Below are 14,132 nucleotides of genomic sequence, written 5' to 3'. Positions count from 1 at the left end.
TAATTGCGTTATTAGAATAATTAATTACTATACCTACCCACGATCAATTATTACAATATAGTCTCAAATGCATACTAGAGAAATATTGCAATTTGATTCAATTAAAATGCATAGCATACAAAAATAAATTCACAACACAAGAAATTCCGCGCGCAAATCATAGCGCGTGTCAATGAAATCAAGAATGTTTTATATCAAGCCGACGCGGACGACGACGCGACGCCGAACAAAAGTACCTACGACGGACGACCACGCTTCGAGTTGCCAAACAACATGAGTAATAAATTGTTTACAAAAAAAACAAGTTTTCCATTTTTCTGTATGAGTAGACAGAACTTCAAAACGCCACCTGCTACGGTTTATATTATGAACGATTGTTATAAAAATAAAAGTTATATTTGTTGGTGTAAACTATTTTATTGATCAATAATTTTGGAATTTAAAATTGTCAACATTGATTACAATAAAACGCAGTTTTATTTTATTACACTATTGTTTTTTTTATCAAAACATGTATTTGAAGTACTGTTGAAATATTGATTTCATTTACAAAAGTTTCTCTCTTAAAAAGCAATTACGTTTCTTACACTATACGTGTGATTTATTGCAACGACCTTTTTTTCTTATCATGCACATTTGGTAAACCTATTGTGAGTCCTGTATACACTCAACACTTGGTAACACATGTTAAACCTTGTGAATATTTATTGTATAGATTCCTAGAAGTACGGGTAAGAAATACTCGAAGAGGGTCATAAATAAAGGTATAATTTTGAGTGTTATATAGACCCTAAAATAGTTGAGTTATATAGCTCTTTGTGTGTAGTTCACTCGTATCCTTCAGACTGTTAAGACATACCTTCGATACTCTATTTGAAGATAAATAAAGTGACTATCTTCCTACAACAAAGTGCTTGAATTATTTACTAAAATTAATCACACCACTATCCATAATCCCAATAGGTTATGGGCCCAGGCTACGTTGTTGATTAATTTAAATACAAATTTTATTGAGAGGAAGAAAATTAAAATTTCAAAGTGCAATTGAAAATTAGTGAATGTATCGTAAGTAAAACATTCAGAGTGAAGATAAAGATTTTATAAACAATATGGAAACTATAAAATCTAAAAGAAACATCCAACCTTTCAACGGTGAAAATTATAATATATGGAAGTTCAGAATCCGCAGTCTCTTAAATGAACTTGAAGTGATTCATGTAATCGATAAACCAGCACCAGCGAATCCTGACAGCAAGTGGAAGAAATCGGAGTCAACCGCAAAGAATGTGTTAATTGAATATTTGTCCGATTCGTATTTAAGTTACGTGAAACCAGAATCGTCGACAAAACAAATTTTTGATGTACTAAACAATCTCTTCGAAAGAAAAAGTGTAGCAAAACAAATTGGAGCTCGGAAGAAATTATTTAATTTGAAGTTGGAAGAAGACACAGATTTGTGTAAACATTTTATGATGTTCGATTCTTTGATATCGGAGTTAGCATCAGCCGGTGCGACTATCTCAGAGGTTGATAAAGTGACTCAACTATTGCTTACTTTACCACCTTCTTACAATGGTGTTATAACAGCCATCGAGACTTTGTCAGAAGACAACATCACGTTAAGTTTCGTGAAAACAAGATTATTAGATCATGAAGTTAAACTTGTTAATGAAAGTCTTGACACAAGTAAAATGGTTCTACATGTTGAACAGAAAACTAATGAAAGAAAACGAAATAATAAGGAGCTTAGAAAATCATCGAAAATACGTCGTGGAATCGTTAAGCCGAAACAAAATGGTATAAATTATAAAGGGCACATTAAGTGTCACAATTGTGGAAAAAGAGGACATTATAAAAATGAATGTCGTAACTTCTCGAAACGCTTTAAGTCCAAACCAAGTACAGAAAGACAAAGGACAATTCAAACCATTCAAGCTGAGCCAGTGATTGAAGACAGCTTTGCATTTATGGCTGGAAATTTTCAGTTAACAAATGAAGGAAGTGAAATATCCTTTTAGCAGTTAGTAAGACAGCTGACAGTGAGGTGGAATGGTAAGACGGCAATGACTGGTAAGCCGAAATACAATATATCTATTCTGGAATTTTCGGTAAGTTAAACTTTATTAATTATTAAAATAAAGATTCTAATTCCGAATAAAAATATTAGCATCAGTGACGAGGTCAAATAAGAAAAGATAAATTTTAAATTATCTATTAGAAGTTTGATAAAGTTAAATTATCTAGTAGCTAATAGATGACATTAAATGAAAAGGTAGATTACCTGTTTGTGTGAAGCCTTGTATAAACAATAAACAAGTGTAAATGTCATTTAATAAAATAATGTTGAAATCAGATGTTTATGGTTCTCATGATTAAAAGAAATGAATAAATAATAATAAAATTATTTTGTAATGTTTGTGATGAATTCACTCATAAGAGTGTAACATATTTTATGAGAAATAAATCTGATGTATTGTAAACCTATTTACTGATCATGTTAAAGAGAATTTATCTTACTACATAAAAGGTAGATAAAGGTATCAGTTATCATCTCACATTGCCACGAACTCCATATTTAAAATACCTTTAGGTTTTCGAATCAGCCGTATGTTGAAACCAGTAAAACAAATTTGATGAAAGGTCATCAAAGGTAAAATGGGTATAGAGCGTATAAAGTGGAGAGTAATAAATATGTGGTAGAAAGAGATGTAAATTTAAATCAAAGGCAAAGGGAGACGAGGTTGATTCAGGTTTAAATACTGAAGTCCCTAACGATTCGTTAAACTCAGTTGACAACCTTATACATTCAGTTAAAAATAGCTATATGTGTTAATCTCAGTTGGTGAAAACTGAATGAATAGCTATGTGTTAAGCTCAGTTAGTGAAAACTGAATGAATAGCTATGTGTTAATCTCAGTTGGGAAAACTGAATGAATAGCTATGTGTTAAGCTCAGTTAGTGAAAACTGAATGAATAGCTATGTGTTAATCTCAGTTGGTGAAAACTGAATGAATAGCTATGTGTTAAGCTCAGTTAGTGAAAACTGAATGAATAGCTATGTGTTAATCTCAGTTGGGAAAACTGAATGAATAGCTATGTGTTAAGCTCAGTTAGTGAAAACTGAATGAATAGCTATGTGTTAATCTCAGTTGGTGAAAACTGAATGAATAGCTATGTGTTAAGCTCAGTTAGTGAAAACTGAATGAATAGCTATGTGTTAAGCTCAGTTAGTGAAAACTGAATGAATAGCTATGTGTTAATCTCAGTTGGGAAAACTGAATGAATAGCTATGTGTTAAGCTCAGTTAGTGAAAACTGAATGAATAGCTATGTGTTAATCTCAGTTGGTGAAAACTGAATGAATAGCTATGTGTTAAGCTCAGTTAGTGAAAACTGAATGAATAGCTATGTGTTAAGCTCAGTTAGTGAAAACTGAATGAATAGCTATGTGTTAAGCTCAGTTAGTGAAAACTGAATGAATAGTGTTAAGCTCATTTGGTGAAAACTGAATGAATAGCTATGTGATAAGCTCAGTTGGTGAAAACTGAATGAATAGCTATGTGATAAGCTCAGTTGGTGAAAACTGAAAGTAAATAGCAGCTATACGTTAAACTCAGTACCTAGACGAAAAACTGTAGTCAATAACTTTGCGTTAAACTCAGTAGCTAGTCATCAATAAAATAATAAGGCAGAAGGCTATCGAAGTATTGAAAATACAAACTATTGTTTGCCTAAAATTTAATGACACAGACAATTAGTATTGACAATGAAACCGATATATCAGATAGATATTAAAAGCCAAACTTCATCTAATGAAGATGATTATTAGCCGTTTCATTATTTACTGTGCGCATAATACATTGTATATTTACTCCTAATTCACAAAGAGATAATTGAAAATAGGAATGATGCTTAACAATGAAAAATGCAATTAATGATGAACTATATTCTTTATTTGTAAATAAAAGCTTGGACTTTAGTATCAAAACCAAGTAGTACAAATATTGTATATAATGAAAATGGATATTATAAAGTACGATGAGTTCGGAAATCCATAAAAGTGGGTGGGTGTGAAAAGTGAAAACACTTGTGAACCCCGATTGTAAATTAAACAAAGCATTAGGTAGCATATTGCTTAAAGAAAGTTGCCAGATGTTGGATTGAAATATTTGAAAAGACTATTAGAAAAAGGTTTTACAAATGATTTTAAGGATCGATTCATGTACATACTGAATAGATGAGATATCTCTAATAATATTTATACTGAATTAAATGTGGACGATCTAGTGATTATAGTGAGTGACTATTGTTGAAAAACGATGCAGAATTTAATGAATTAATTTAACATGGGTGATTTAAAAGGAGGTTAAATTCTTATTAAGCTTTAGAATCACGAGACAAAATAATGTCGTAACACTAGATCAAAGCACATAAGTAAATATTAAAACCGTATGAAATAAACTTAGTACAATGGGTGATCAAAATCTTCTTACATAAAATTCAATTTAGATTTTGAGGCAATGGAATCCAATGAGAATGACGGTATTCCATTTCGAATTCTTATTGGAAATCTAATGTATTTAATTTCATGTACAATGATCTGACTTTAACTATAAGCAGACATGTGAATGAAAATAAACAAGAACTCGGTAATGTTTAAAAACAAGTAGATTAAAATTAAATATGTAAAGGAAACATATAAGAACAAATTGATAAGATACTTGATTCTAATTAGACAAATTGATAAGATAATTGATTCGAGTTAGTATTTGAAAAGAAAAGTACAACGGGTTAATTCTTCTAGTTGTATGATTGATGTACAATATGTTGGAGTACAATAAGGCAGGTTCTTCTACAGAAGCTGAATATATGGCTCTGTATGAAGCTGTTAAATGCAATATGGTTGAAAAACTTTAGCAGCAGGTATAAACCTGAAAACTAAAGAACCTATCTTAATATATGAATAGTAAAATGGATGTACTAGCTAACAATCCAACAAGCCTTATTAGATCCAAACATATTGACATCAAATATTAATTCCTTTGGGATCAATATGAGAAATAATACTAAAATTATTAAACATATGTCAACAGGTGTTCAAATTGCAGACATGCTGACAAAGCCACTACCAGGGAGGTTCCTGGAGTTAAGAGCGAAAATGGCATCAGAAGATTGATTAGTAAATAAGTTGTATCTTGATGTAAACTTATATATTTTTAATGATCTGATAAGGTTTTCCTGGGTTTCCCTTATCGTGAAGACAAATGTCGGATCACTATGTATACGGTTAGTAACAACCGTCCCAGACAAAGAGTAAGCGGAAGGTATGTCGATCAGTATTAAGAGTATTGTATTCAACTTTAGAATTTTGGTTATCATGATGTATTAATATAATTGTATATGTATTAATATGTAATTGCAATTAAAATTGTAACTTGGAAAAGAGATTAACTTTTGAGGGGGCGTGTTGAAATATTGATTTCATTTACAAAAGTTTCTCTCTTAAAAAGCAATTACGTTTCTTACACTATACGTGTGATTTATTGCAACGACCTTTTTTTCTTATCATGCACATTTGGTAAACCTATTGTGAGTCCTGTATACACTCAACACTTGGTAACACATGTTAAACCTTGTGAATATTTATTGTATAGATTCCTAGAAGTACGGGTAAGAAATACTCGAAGAGGGTCATAAATAAAGGTATAATTTTGAGTGTTATATAGACCCTAAAATAGTTGAGTTATATAGCTCTTTGTGTGTAGTTCACTCGTATCCTTCAGACTGTTAAGACATACCTTCGATACTCTATTTGAAGATAAATAAAGTGACTATCTTCCTACAACAAAGTGCTTGAATTATTTACTAAAATTAATCACACCACTATCCATAATCCCAATAAGTACCATATAATATTATGCTGATCCAAGCATTTTCACTCAAAACTAATATCACTAATGATTTGTAAAAGTAAATTATTTCAATATACATTTCATAACCAACATGTAAGAATAATTATTATTATTCCTACCTACAACAACAAACCTAAAACACTATTTACTATGGGAAAATAACCAGGAAGGTGAAAAACATATTATTATTTACGATTTCGACGCACTCGACTTTTAGTAAAATATAGTAGGTAAACATAATATTATGGTTTTGATTTTTGCTACTAGTATAAGAAAACTGCGTGTTCAAACTACTTGTTTGTCTGTCTGAAAATTCGGAAGTACTTTGGTAGTTTACCGATTTATAATAATATTGTATATATCGTTGTTTAAAAAATATTCAAACACAATAAAATATGATATACCTACTGATTTATCACTGGTTTCAGTGATGAACTGATGAGTCAATTATAGCCACTATACTTTCGTCATACGTGTGTATGATTGATGTGATTTGCAACGTGGTGATATTTCAGAAAAATCACGGGTCAAATTGTCCCACCGAAAATATAACTGCGTTATAAGAATAACTATACCTACGATAAATTATACATAATACAATATAGTCTCAAATGCATACTAGTGAAATATTTTATTTGAATCAATAAAATAAAAAAAAAATAAAAAAAAATAATAATACAAAAATAAATTCACAACACAAGAAAATCCGCGCGCAAATCATAGCGCGTGACAATGAAATCAAGAACTTTCGAGCCGACGCGGACGACGAAGGAGCCTAACAAAAGTACCTACAATCATAGGCGGCTCGTGACAAAATTGTATGGCCGTGTTCACTTGAAATAAAACAACGAAAATAGGTACCTACAATAGCGTTAGCAGTACAAAAAAAATGAGCACCACATTATAAATGTCTATTTATACACTAAAAATTATAGAGTATTTCAAAACGAATTCAATTATTATTTAGCAATAATTAGAAAATCCCCGAATTTGCATTCGTGATCGTATTCATAGTGTTTGTCTACACTAATATTATAAAGAGGAAAACTTTGTTTGTTTGTTTGATTGTAATGAATAGGCTCATAAACTACTGGACATTTTACCAATGTTTGCAAGTTTGTGATTACTTTGATAGTTTACCGATTTATAATAATTGTATACTTATATCATTGTTTAAAAATATTCAAACACAATATGATATAGGTACTGATTTATCACTGGTTTCAGTGATGAACTGATGAGTCAATGTTAGCCACAATACTAATCACTTTCGTCATACATGTGTATGAACTATGATTGATGTGATTTGCAATGTGGTGAAATTTCATAAAAATCACGGGCCAATTTTTTGTTTTGTATCCCACCGAAAATACATATATTACTAATTGCGTTATTAGAATAATTAATTACTATACCCACGATCAATTATTACAATTTACAATATAGTCTCAAATGCATACTAGAGAAACATTGCAATTTGAATCAATTAAAATGCATAGCATACAAAAATAAATTCACAACACAAGAAATTCCGCGCGCAAATCATAGCGCGTGTCAATGAAATCAAGAATGTAATTTTATATCAAGCCGACGAGCGACGACGCCGAACTAAAGTACCTACAGTACCATTTACCTTCAGTGTACAATACAGTTTACAGACCTACGACGGACGAACAATAATGAGTAATAAATAAAAAAAGCATAGTTTCTAAGGTCATTAGTTTTATTTTATTTTATTGTTATTTTCTTTGAACGATTGGAAATGAAATTACTCAATTTTTACACAGAACTTTGATTTATTAGAATTATGCTCATTATGCATAAGATAACGAACGCGAATGCACGACATCTAGCGCGTCAATGTCTAAACATCGCCTTTCGTTTAGACATTGACGCGCTAGATCTGTAATAAGTATATAGTCTATGCGCTAGATGTCGTGCTTTATGTCGTGTTTCGCTTGGCAAAAGTCACGCACACTACTGTAGAAGTGTCAAATTTTTCCGGTATTTTACTGTTGTTTTTCTAAGTAAATATTGTAAATTATTGATTAAAAAGGTCGAACGCGCACACATTTCATTATAGAGAAGTGATAAAATGATTAGTTTTAAAGAAATAGTGTCTGTGTTAAGTGTTTAGAGGTAATCAAAAATGTATGGAGGGACGGTCGGAACATCAACCATAGGTATGTACCTACCAATCAGAAGATAAAATACGTTATTTAATAACACCTACATATTATAATATGTAGTTAATATCTAAGTTTTGTTATTATTGATTACTAGATAATCGCTCGCGGCTTCGCCCGCTTTGTCTAAAACCTAATAAATTATACATACTAAAACCTTCCTCTTAAATCACTCTGTCTATTAAAAAAAAACGCATCAAAATCCGTTGCGTAGATTTAAAGATTTAAGCATACAAAGGGACATAGGGACAGAAAAAGCGACTTTGTATTATATTATGTACTATGTAGTGATTTTAACCGATATAATGCTGAATTAAGTACATAAAAGTAAATTTGATTTTCGAATCTGAAAATATTTTTTTTGAATTCATATTTTTGGTTTTATGGCATTCAAATGCTTTATAAATATAAATTTATAAAGAATAGAAAAAATTCGATCACGAGGCGGGACTCGAACCCGCATCCTTCGCGCCATTCCGGGGCGGATGCCTTACCAACTCAGCCACTCGTGACCCGCCAGAGCAATCGAATTTATTCTATTCTTTCAGTTTTATGTGTCTGAAGGGACACACCGCGCGCCATCTATTGAGATGATTAACAACCATTTTTTCTATTCTTTATAAATTTATATTTTAGACCGGGAGATACTGACAGAAAATTTCGAGTCATTTGTAACAGGATGGCGGTTCTACAGGGGTCTTAGTACGCAATGACAAAAAGAAAAACGATGGTGTGAACGCTGGTACCGGCGGCTTAGTCGCGTGGGCGTTAGTCGAACTCGTCGGAAAAATAGCGAAGTCAAACGATTTGTAACACAAAAATTTTAGAATTTACCGATAGCCCATAAAAAAGAAGTAGGCGGTAGTGTCATGCCATACTTTTCCGGTGTGACTTACAGCCCGCCATACCGACGCGAATGTGTTGATTTAAAAAAAACAATTCAACCATTTGTACCAGGCTAACTTTTGCACAGGTAACCATCGTCGTGCAGCCATTTACGAAAATCGCCATGCCATACTTTTCGGACGATTCCAAATGGTCGCCATACCGCCGAAAATCTGCAAATTTTTTTTTTCGCCGAACCATTTGTAACACCCTAAATTTTTTTTTCAACAACTCCTGAATGATTATAAATAGAAGTGTGATAATGCCATACCTGTGGGAGGTGGCGAATGTGTGTAAGATTTTTTTTTATTGTATGATTTTATTCGTATTTTGAACGATTTGTAACAGTATGGCATTAATCTTTCCTATAAGTTTGAGGTTCAACAAATATAAATGGGTGATTATACAAAAATGGGGTAACTCGATGTCATCAGCCAATTTAAACAAAGTCTTATTATATTTTATTCAAATAAAAATATATTTTAAAACAATGAAGCGTCCTTTATTTGGTCACCCAATTTCACTTCTTTATTTAAAATACAAATGAGTAAAAAAAATAAATTAATACCTCAAACGTCAGTACTTTGGCATGTCACAACTCCGAAAACCAACAATCAAGTGACTATCGTTTAAACATTATCATCGATTTAAGAAAACTTACTAATTCACTACAATCTTTGATGTACATAGTATTATATGCTACAACTTTCATAACGCAATGTTTTCCATTTTATTTAAAAAATAAAACTAAACTTTGTCATCGTTTTCACTAGTCAGTCCGTTGTGTGTTTTTTAAATTTGAAATTCTCGCTAAATATCACCAAGTCAAGGTCAAATCCCTGTCTAAGTATTCATGTTGGTAATGAAGTAACTTGTGCACCGCATATTTTGACGGCCGTCATAACTGTATCAGCGCATGGGTTGTGTTTGTCCTCTAAACTCGTGCTGGGCCAGTCAAATTTTCAGTCCTATGGTGAGTCGTTATTTTATTGTTAATCTGATTTTTATTTTCATTTATAAATGGTTAACTATGATTTGTAAAAATATAGTTTATTGATATAAGAAATTAGGCAAAAAAATATAATATGTGATTATAACATCATATTAAGTCCCTTTTCATCAATCCGCTGGCATCAGTCCTTTGTCAGATATCGCGCCAGAGGACTGACGTGACCCCATAGTACTGATGATTCTAACGTTTTTGAGAACTTTTCTCTTGATTGATATTGGTATAAGCATTTCTATTTTATATTTCAGTTTAAAACATAATGCGCCACGCTAAAAGAAACTCAATTTGACTAGGGAAGAAACATTTAAAAAAGAGTAGCAAAGAAAAGAGCTATTGAAACAAACTACTAATAATTTTATTAAAAAGATCTTATTTTATTTTAATTATTGATTTTGATGCTTTCAGGGCATAGCTTTTTATATTTATCAGATAAATACGTATATATATAATACTGTGAAGTAAAATTACCTCAAAATAACATAAAAGTTAATTAATATGCTTAACAACATTATAAAATGTCAAGGGGCTCTTATAAAAACTCAGATGAGACTTTCATTCGAGCCTTTGGTTTTTAATTTTATTATAATTAGTACTTTTAACATAAATATTGTTAGATTTTTGGGGCTCCGAACCTCAAAAGGAAAAAACAGAACCCTTATAGGATCACTTTGTTGTCCGTTTGTCTGTTAAGACGTTTTTTTTTAAACGCGTGGAGGTATCAATCTAAAATTTATATTGGATACTCAAGATTAAGAACCCTTGGGGCTGTAAAAAAATTAAACTTTTAACGCAACGCAATCAAAAGATACCTACATCCGTTAATACTGCAAATTTCCGCAAAATACAATATTCGCATGGGAATAAAAAACACACAGGATGCTTGCCGTGTATACAGTCTACTATAAACTATATAGTCTACTTGGTAAATAGCAACGTCTTATAACACATATAAAGGTAAATTGCTAAAAGTATAAATTTTAAGTTACAAACATAATAAAAAATAGGTTTGTTAGGAGTCCAACTCGCACTTGGCCATTTTTTTGTTTCTATTGTTTGTGAATTACTTGAAATATTAAGTAAAACTAAGTCAAAGTAGTAAACGTTAAGTAAGAGAGTAAGAATATTCACGTTGCGTTAAATGTCAGAAGGCTGGTTTGAAAATTGAGACATTGTTATTTCCCAGTATCACATATTATTAATTATCATTTTTAAACGTAACTAAGTGATTTTAATACTTAAAAGACATGTGGCATTATTAAAACTGAGAGATTTGTAGTAATATTCATTGAATTTCTTTAAGAATATTACAATATTGTGTTTTTTATCAGTACCGTGTTAGCCTCGTCAGTCCCCTGGAGGCCAAATCCAGAAATTTTCAAATATCTCACAATCTACTTAAAAAAGTGGCTGGCCCGATTTGGTACAATATATTCATTAGAATAGCAATCATATACACCCTAATTTGTAACAATCTGATATAAAAAATATAGTAAACAAAATATGCTCAAAAGTTACCCCATTTTTGTATAATCACCCAAATACAAAATTTCAAAGATCTAGGTGGTAGAAATCTTCACTTCTATAAATTAATAATAAATTTATTTATGAAGTATGGCAGCACTTTTTCCCCCTACAAGAAGTATGGCAAATATAATAATGGTCACATTTTATCAAATACTCTCCAAAAATCTAAATGCAATACTGGTACAAAAAGTTTGGCGAAAAAAAAAATTTTTGCAGATTTTCGGCGGTATGGCGACCATTTGGAATCGTCCGAAAAGTATGGTATGGTGATTTTCGTAAATGGCTAGACGACGATGGTTACCTGTGCAAAAGTTAGCCTGGTACAAATGGTTGAATTGTTTTTTTTTAAATCAACACATTTGCGTCGGTATGGCGGCCTGTAAGTCACACCGGAAAAGTATGGCATGACACTACCGCCTACTTCTTTTTTATGGGCTATCGGTAAATTCTAAAATTTTTGTGTTACAAATCGTTTGACTTTCGCTATTTTTCCGACGAGTTCGACAAACGCCCACGCGACTAAGCCACCGGTACCAGCGTTCACACCATCATTTTTCTTTTTGTCATTGCGTACTAAGACCCCTGTAGAACCGCCATCCTTGTTACAAATGACTCGAAATTTTGTGTCAGTATCTCCCGGTCTATTTATAAAGCATTTGAATGCCATAAAACCAAAAATATAAATTCAACAAAAAAGGTCGTGTTCCATCGTTACAATATTGTATTCACTGAAAAGTGCTTCATATTGGTTGAAATGGTTCGAGTCCCGCCTCGTGATCGAATTTTTTCTATTCTTTATAAATTTATAATATTTTTTTTATTTAATAAATATTTATTAACAAAATTTAATTAAGTTTTATTAAAAAAGGAAAGTTATTAATTAACTACTTAGGAATGAGTAAAAAATTAAGAAAAGTTGGTACTTACGACAATTTAAAATACTTTTTTTTAAATCGTTCTGCGAAATGTCAAACGAATATAGGTTTGCGCAGAGTCTAAATAACCAGAGACACGTAAATCACTGACAGACTATAATTAACCGTCTCGTACATTTTGTAGACAATTTTAGAAAATTCCCATACGAAGTGACGCGCGTCGCATATAAATATTCTTTATCTTGAAACGTGGCGCGGCATCTTTGTCGTGTTATTTTCGCGTTATCGCTTTTAATACGGGGATGTTTTCGGAATTTCAAGTTAAATTTTAAAATATTCACTAATCTGGCTTTATTCTTACGATGCATGCCTATCTCGGGTTCTCGATCGCCGCGTGGGACGCTATCAAAGGCTCCGCGCTCTTTATCATTTAAAACTAACGATACGGATCCGATACGACTATTTTAAACACATTTTATTACCTAATCAAACTTTTTTTTTTATTTGTGAATAACACGTTTTTTAATCTTTGCTTAATAAATATTTAACTTAATTATTATTTAGTTCGTTCGATTCTTTTTGTTAAATTATTGGCAAATAAATTTATTTGCAAAACTTTACAATGTCGTACCGCTTAAACGGAGGCTTAACTTTAGTGCGCTTTTTACGACTACAGTTCTTGTTCTGTTTGGAATGTATCCGTTTAAATTTAGAATTCGCATTTTCAAATCTTTGTCGTTTTAAAGTTTCCAGTCTGTTGCTAACTGTGGATTTTTACTTTTTTAAAAAGTTTGAATCTGCTTCCAGCCAGAGCCCGCCAAAAATAATAAAAAAGAGTTTTGGAAAGCTTTTAGAAGCGCGATCGGTTTTCAAGAATTGAGGGTATAAATAAATAATGAGCTTTATTTACCGCGGCGATGACCGGTTAGACTTTTAGAAAGCAAAAATGTATATTTTATACACGAAATTATATATTATAAGCATACCTAGTATAAATAAATTAAAAAGTGAACACTAAACTTTTTAAATTTAATTCTTGAATGTATGTACCTAGTTAACTAAAAAAAAAGTAAAATTTTTGAAAAATCGAATGTAATTAATTCATCGTTCATCGTAAAAACATTGTTCGACAAAAAATTAAGTGACAATAATAAAATAAAGTGCGTGTGCAATCAATCAATTGATCGCTCGAAAGTAAACATGCGTTCTAATTGACAATATTATTATTGAAGTCACATCGGGGGTCATTCATAGTGATCCCGCCCCATCAGTATTTTTGATTACAGATCCACAACGCATTACATGAGTTTCGAACTATTAACTTTATCATAATTATAGCGTACAGCTTTGCAAACTTACATACAGCTGAACAAAAACGTGTCGAACGAAAATGGCCCATCGCACCCTCAACTTTAGAGCGAATGTTCCGAAAACGGAAGCAGCACAGCTTTGCGTATTTGATCAGTATAATTGTAAGCAAAGTAGGATCAGTAGTGAGAAAGCCGTGGTGGGAGGTGGACGTGCTGCAGGATTTATTGTGTTGTGTGTTAAAGGATTGTGTGAAATGAAGTGGTTTCTTGCAGTCGGCCTGTTCCTTGGCTGCGCGGAGCTTAGCCTGAGCAGCGGTAAGTCTACCCACTTGTGTGACAAACAAACACACAATTATAAAATAATTTCATATAATTACCTGTATTACATTCAATTGTGTGTAATTGATAGTTATTAGAATCGATTTGTTTTAA

The 14,132-nt window shown here is 31.8% G+C and overlaps 1 protein-coding gene and 1 non-coding gene across 5 annotated transcripts in view; one reads left to right on the top strand and one right to left on the bottom strand.

Moving 5' to 3' along the window:
* Nucleotides 1-8,533: 8,533 nt before the first annotated feature.
* On the bottom strand, nucleotides 8,534-8,609 carry TRNAS-GGA (transfer RNA serine (anticodon GGA)). Its single transcript has one exon. It is a non-coding gene; the product is annotated as a tRNA-Ser (tRNA).
* Nucleotides 8,610-13,863: 5,254 nt separating this feature from the next.
* Nucleotides 13,864-14,132, top strand: part of LOC149897585 (uncharacterized) — a 31,582-nt gene continuing 31,313 nt past the window's right edge. For all 4 annotated transcript variants that reach the window (XM_090116034.1, XM_090116033.1, XM_090116032.1 and 1 more), the window contains exon 1: nucleotides 13,864-14,015. In XM_090116034.1, the coding sequence (XP_089972160.1) occupies nucleotides 13,955-14,015 (61 nt within the window). In that variant the 5' untranslated portion in view covers nucleotides 13,864-13,954. The remainder of the gene's footprint in view (nucleotides 14,016-14,132) is intronic.

The sequence above is a fragment of the Colias eurytheme genome, chromosome 25, assembly GCF_061535395.1.
Source record: "Colias eurytheme isolate Ceu_HAF_F1 chromosome 25, ilColEury1 Martin Lab GWU primary, whole genome shotgun sequence".
Taxonomy (NCBI): Eukaryota; Metazoa; Arthropoda; class Insecta; order Lepidoptera; family Pieridae; genus Colias; species Colias eurytheme.
The sequence above is the reverse complement of the archived record's forward strand: the minus strand, read 5'-3'. Positions and strand labels throughout refer to the sequence as shown.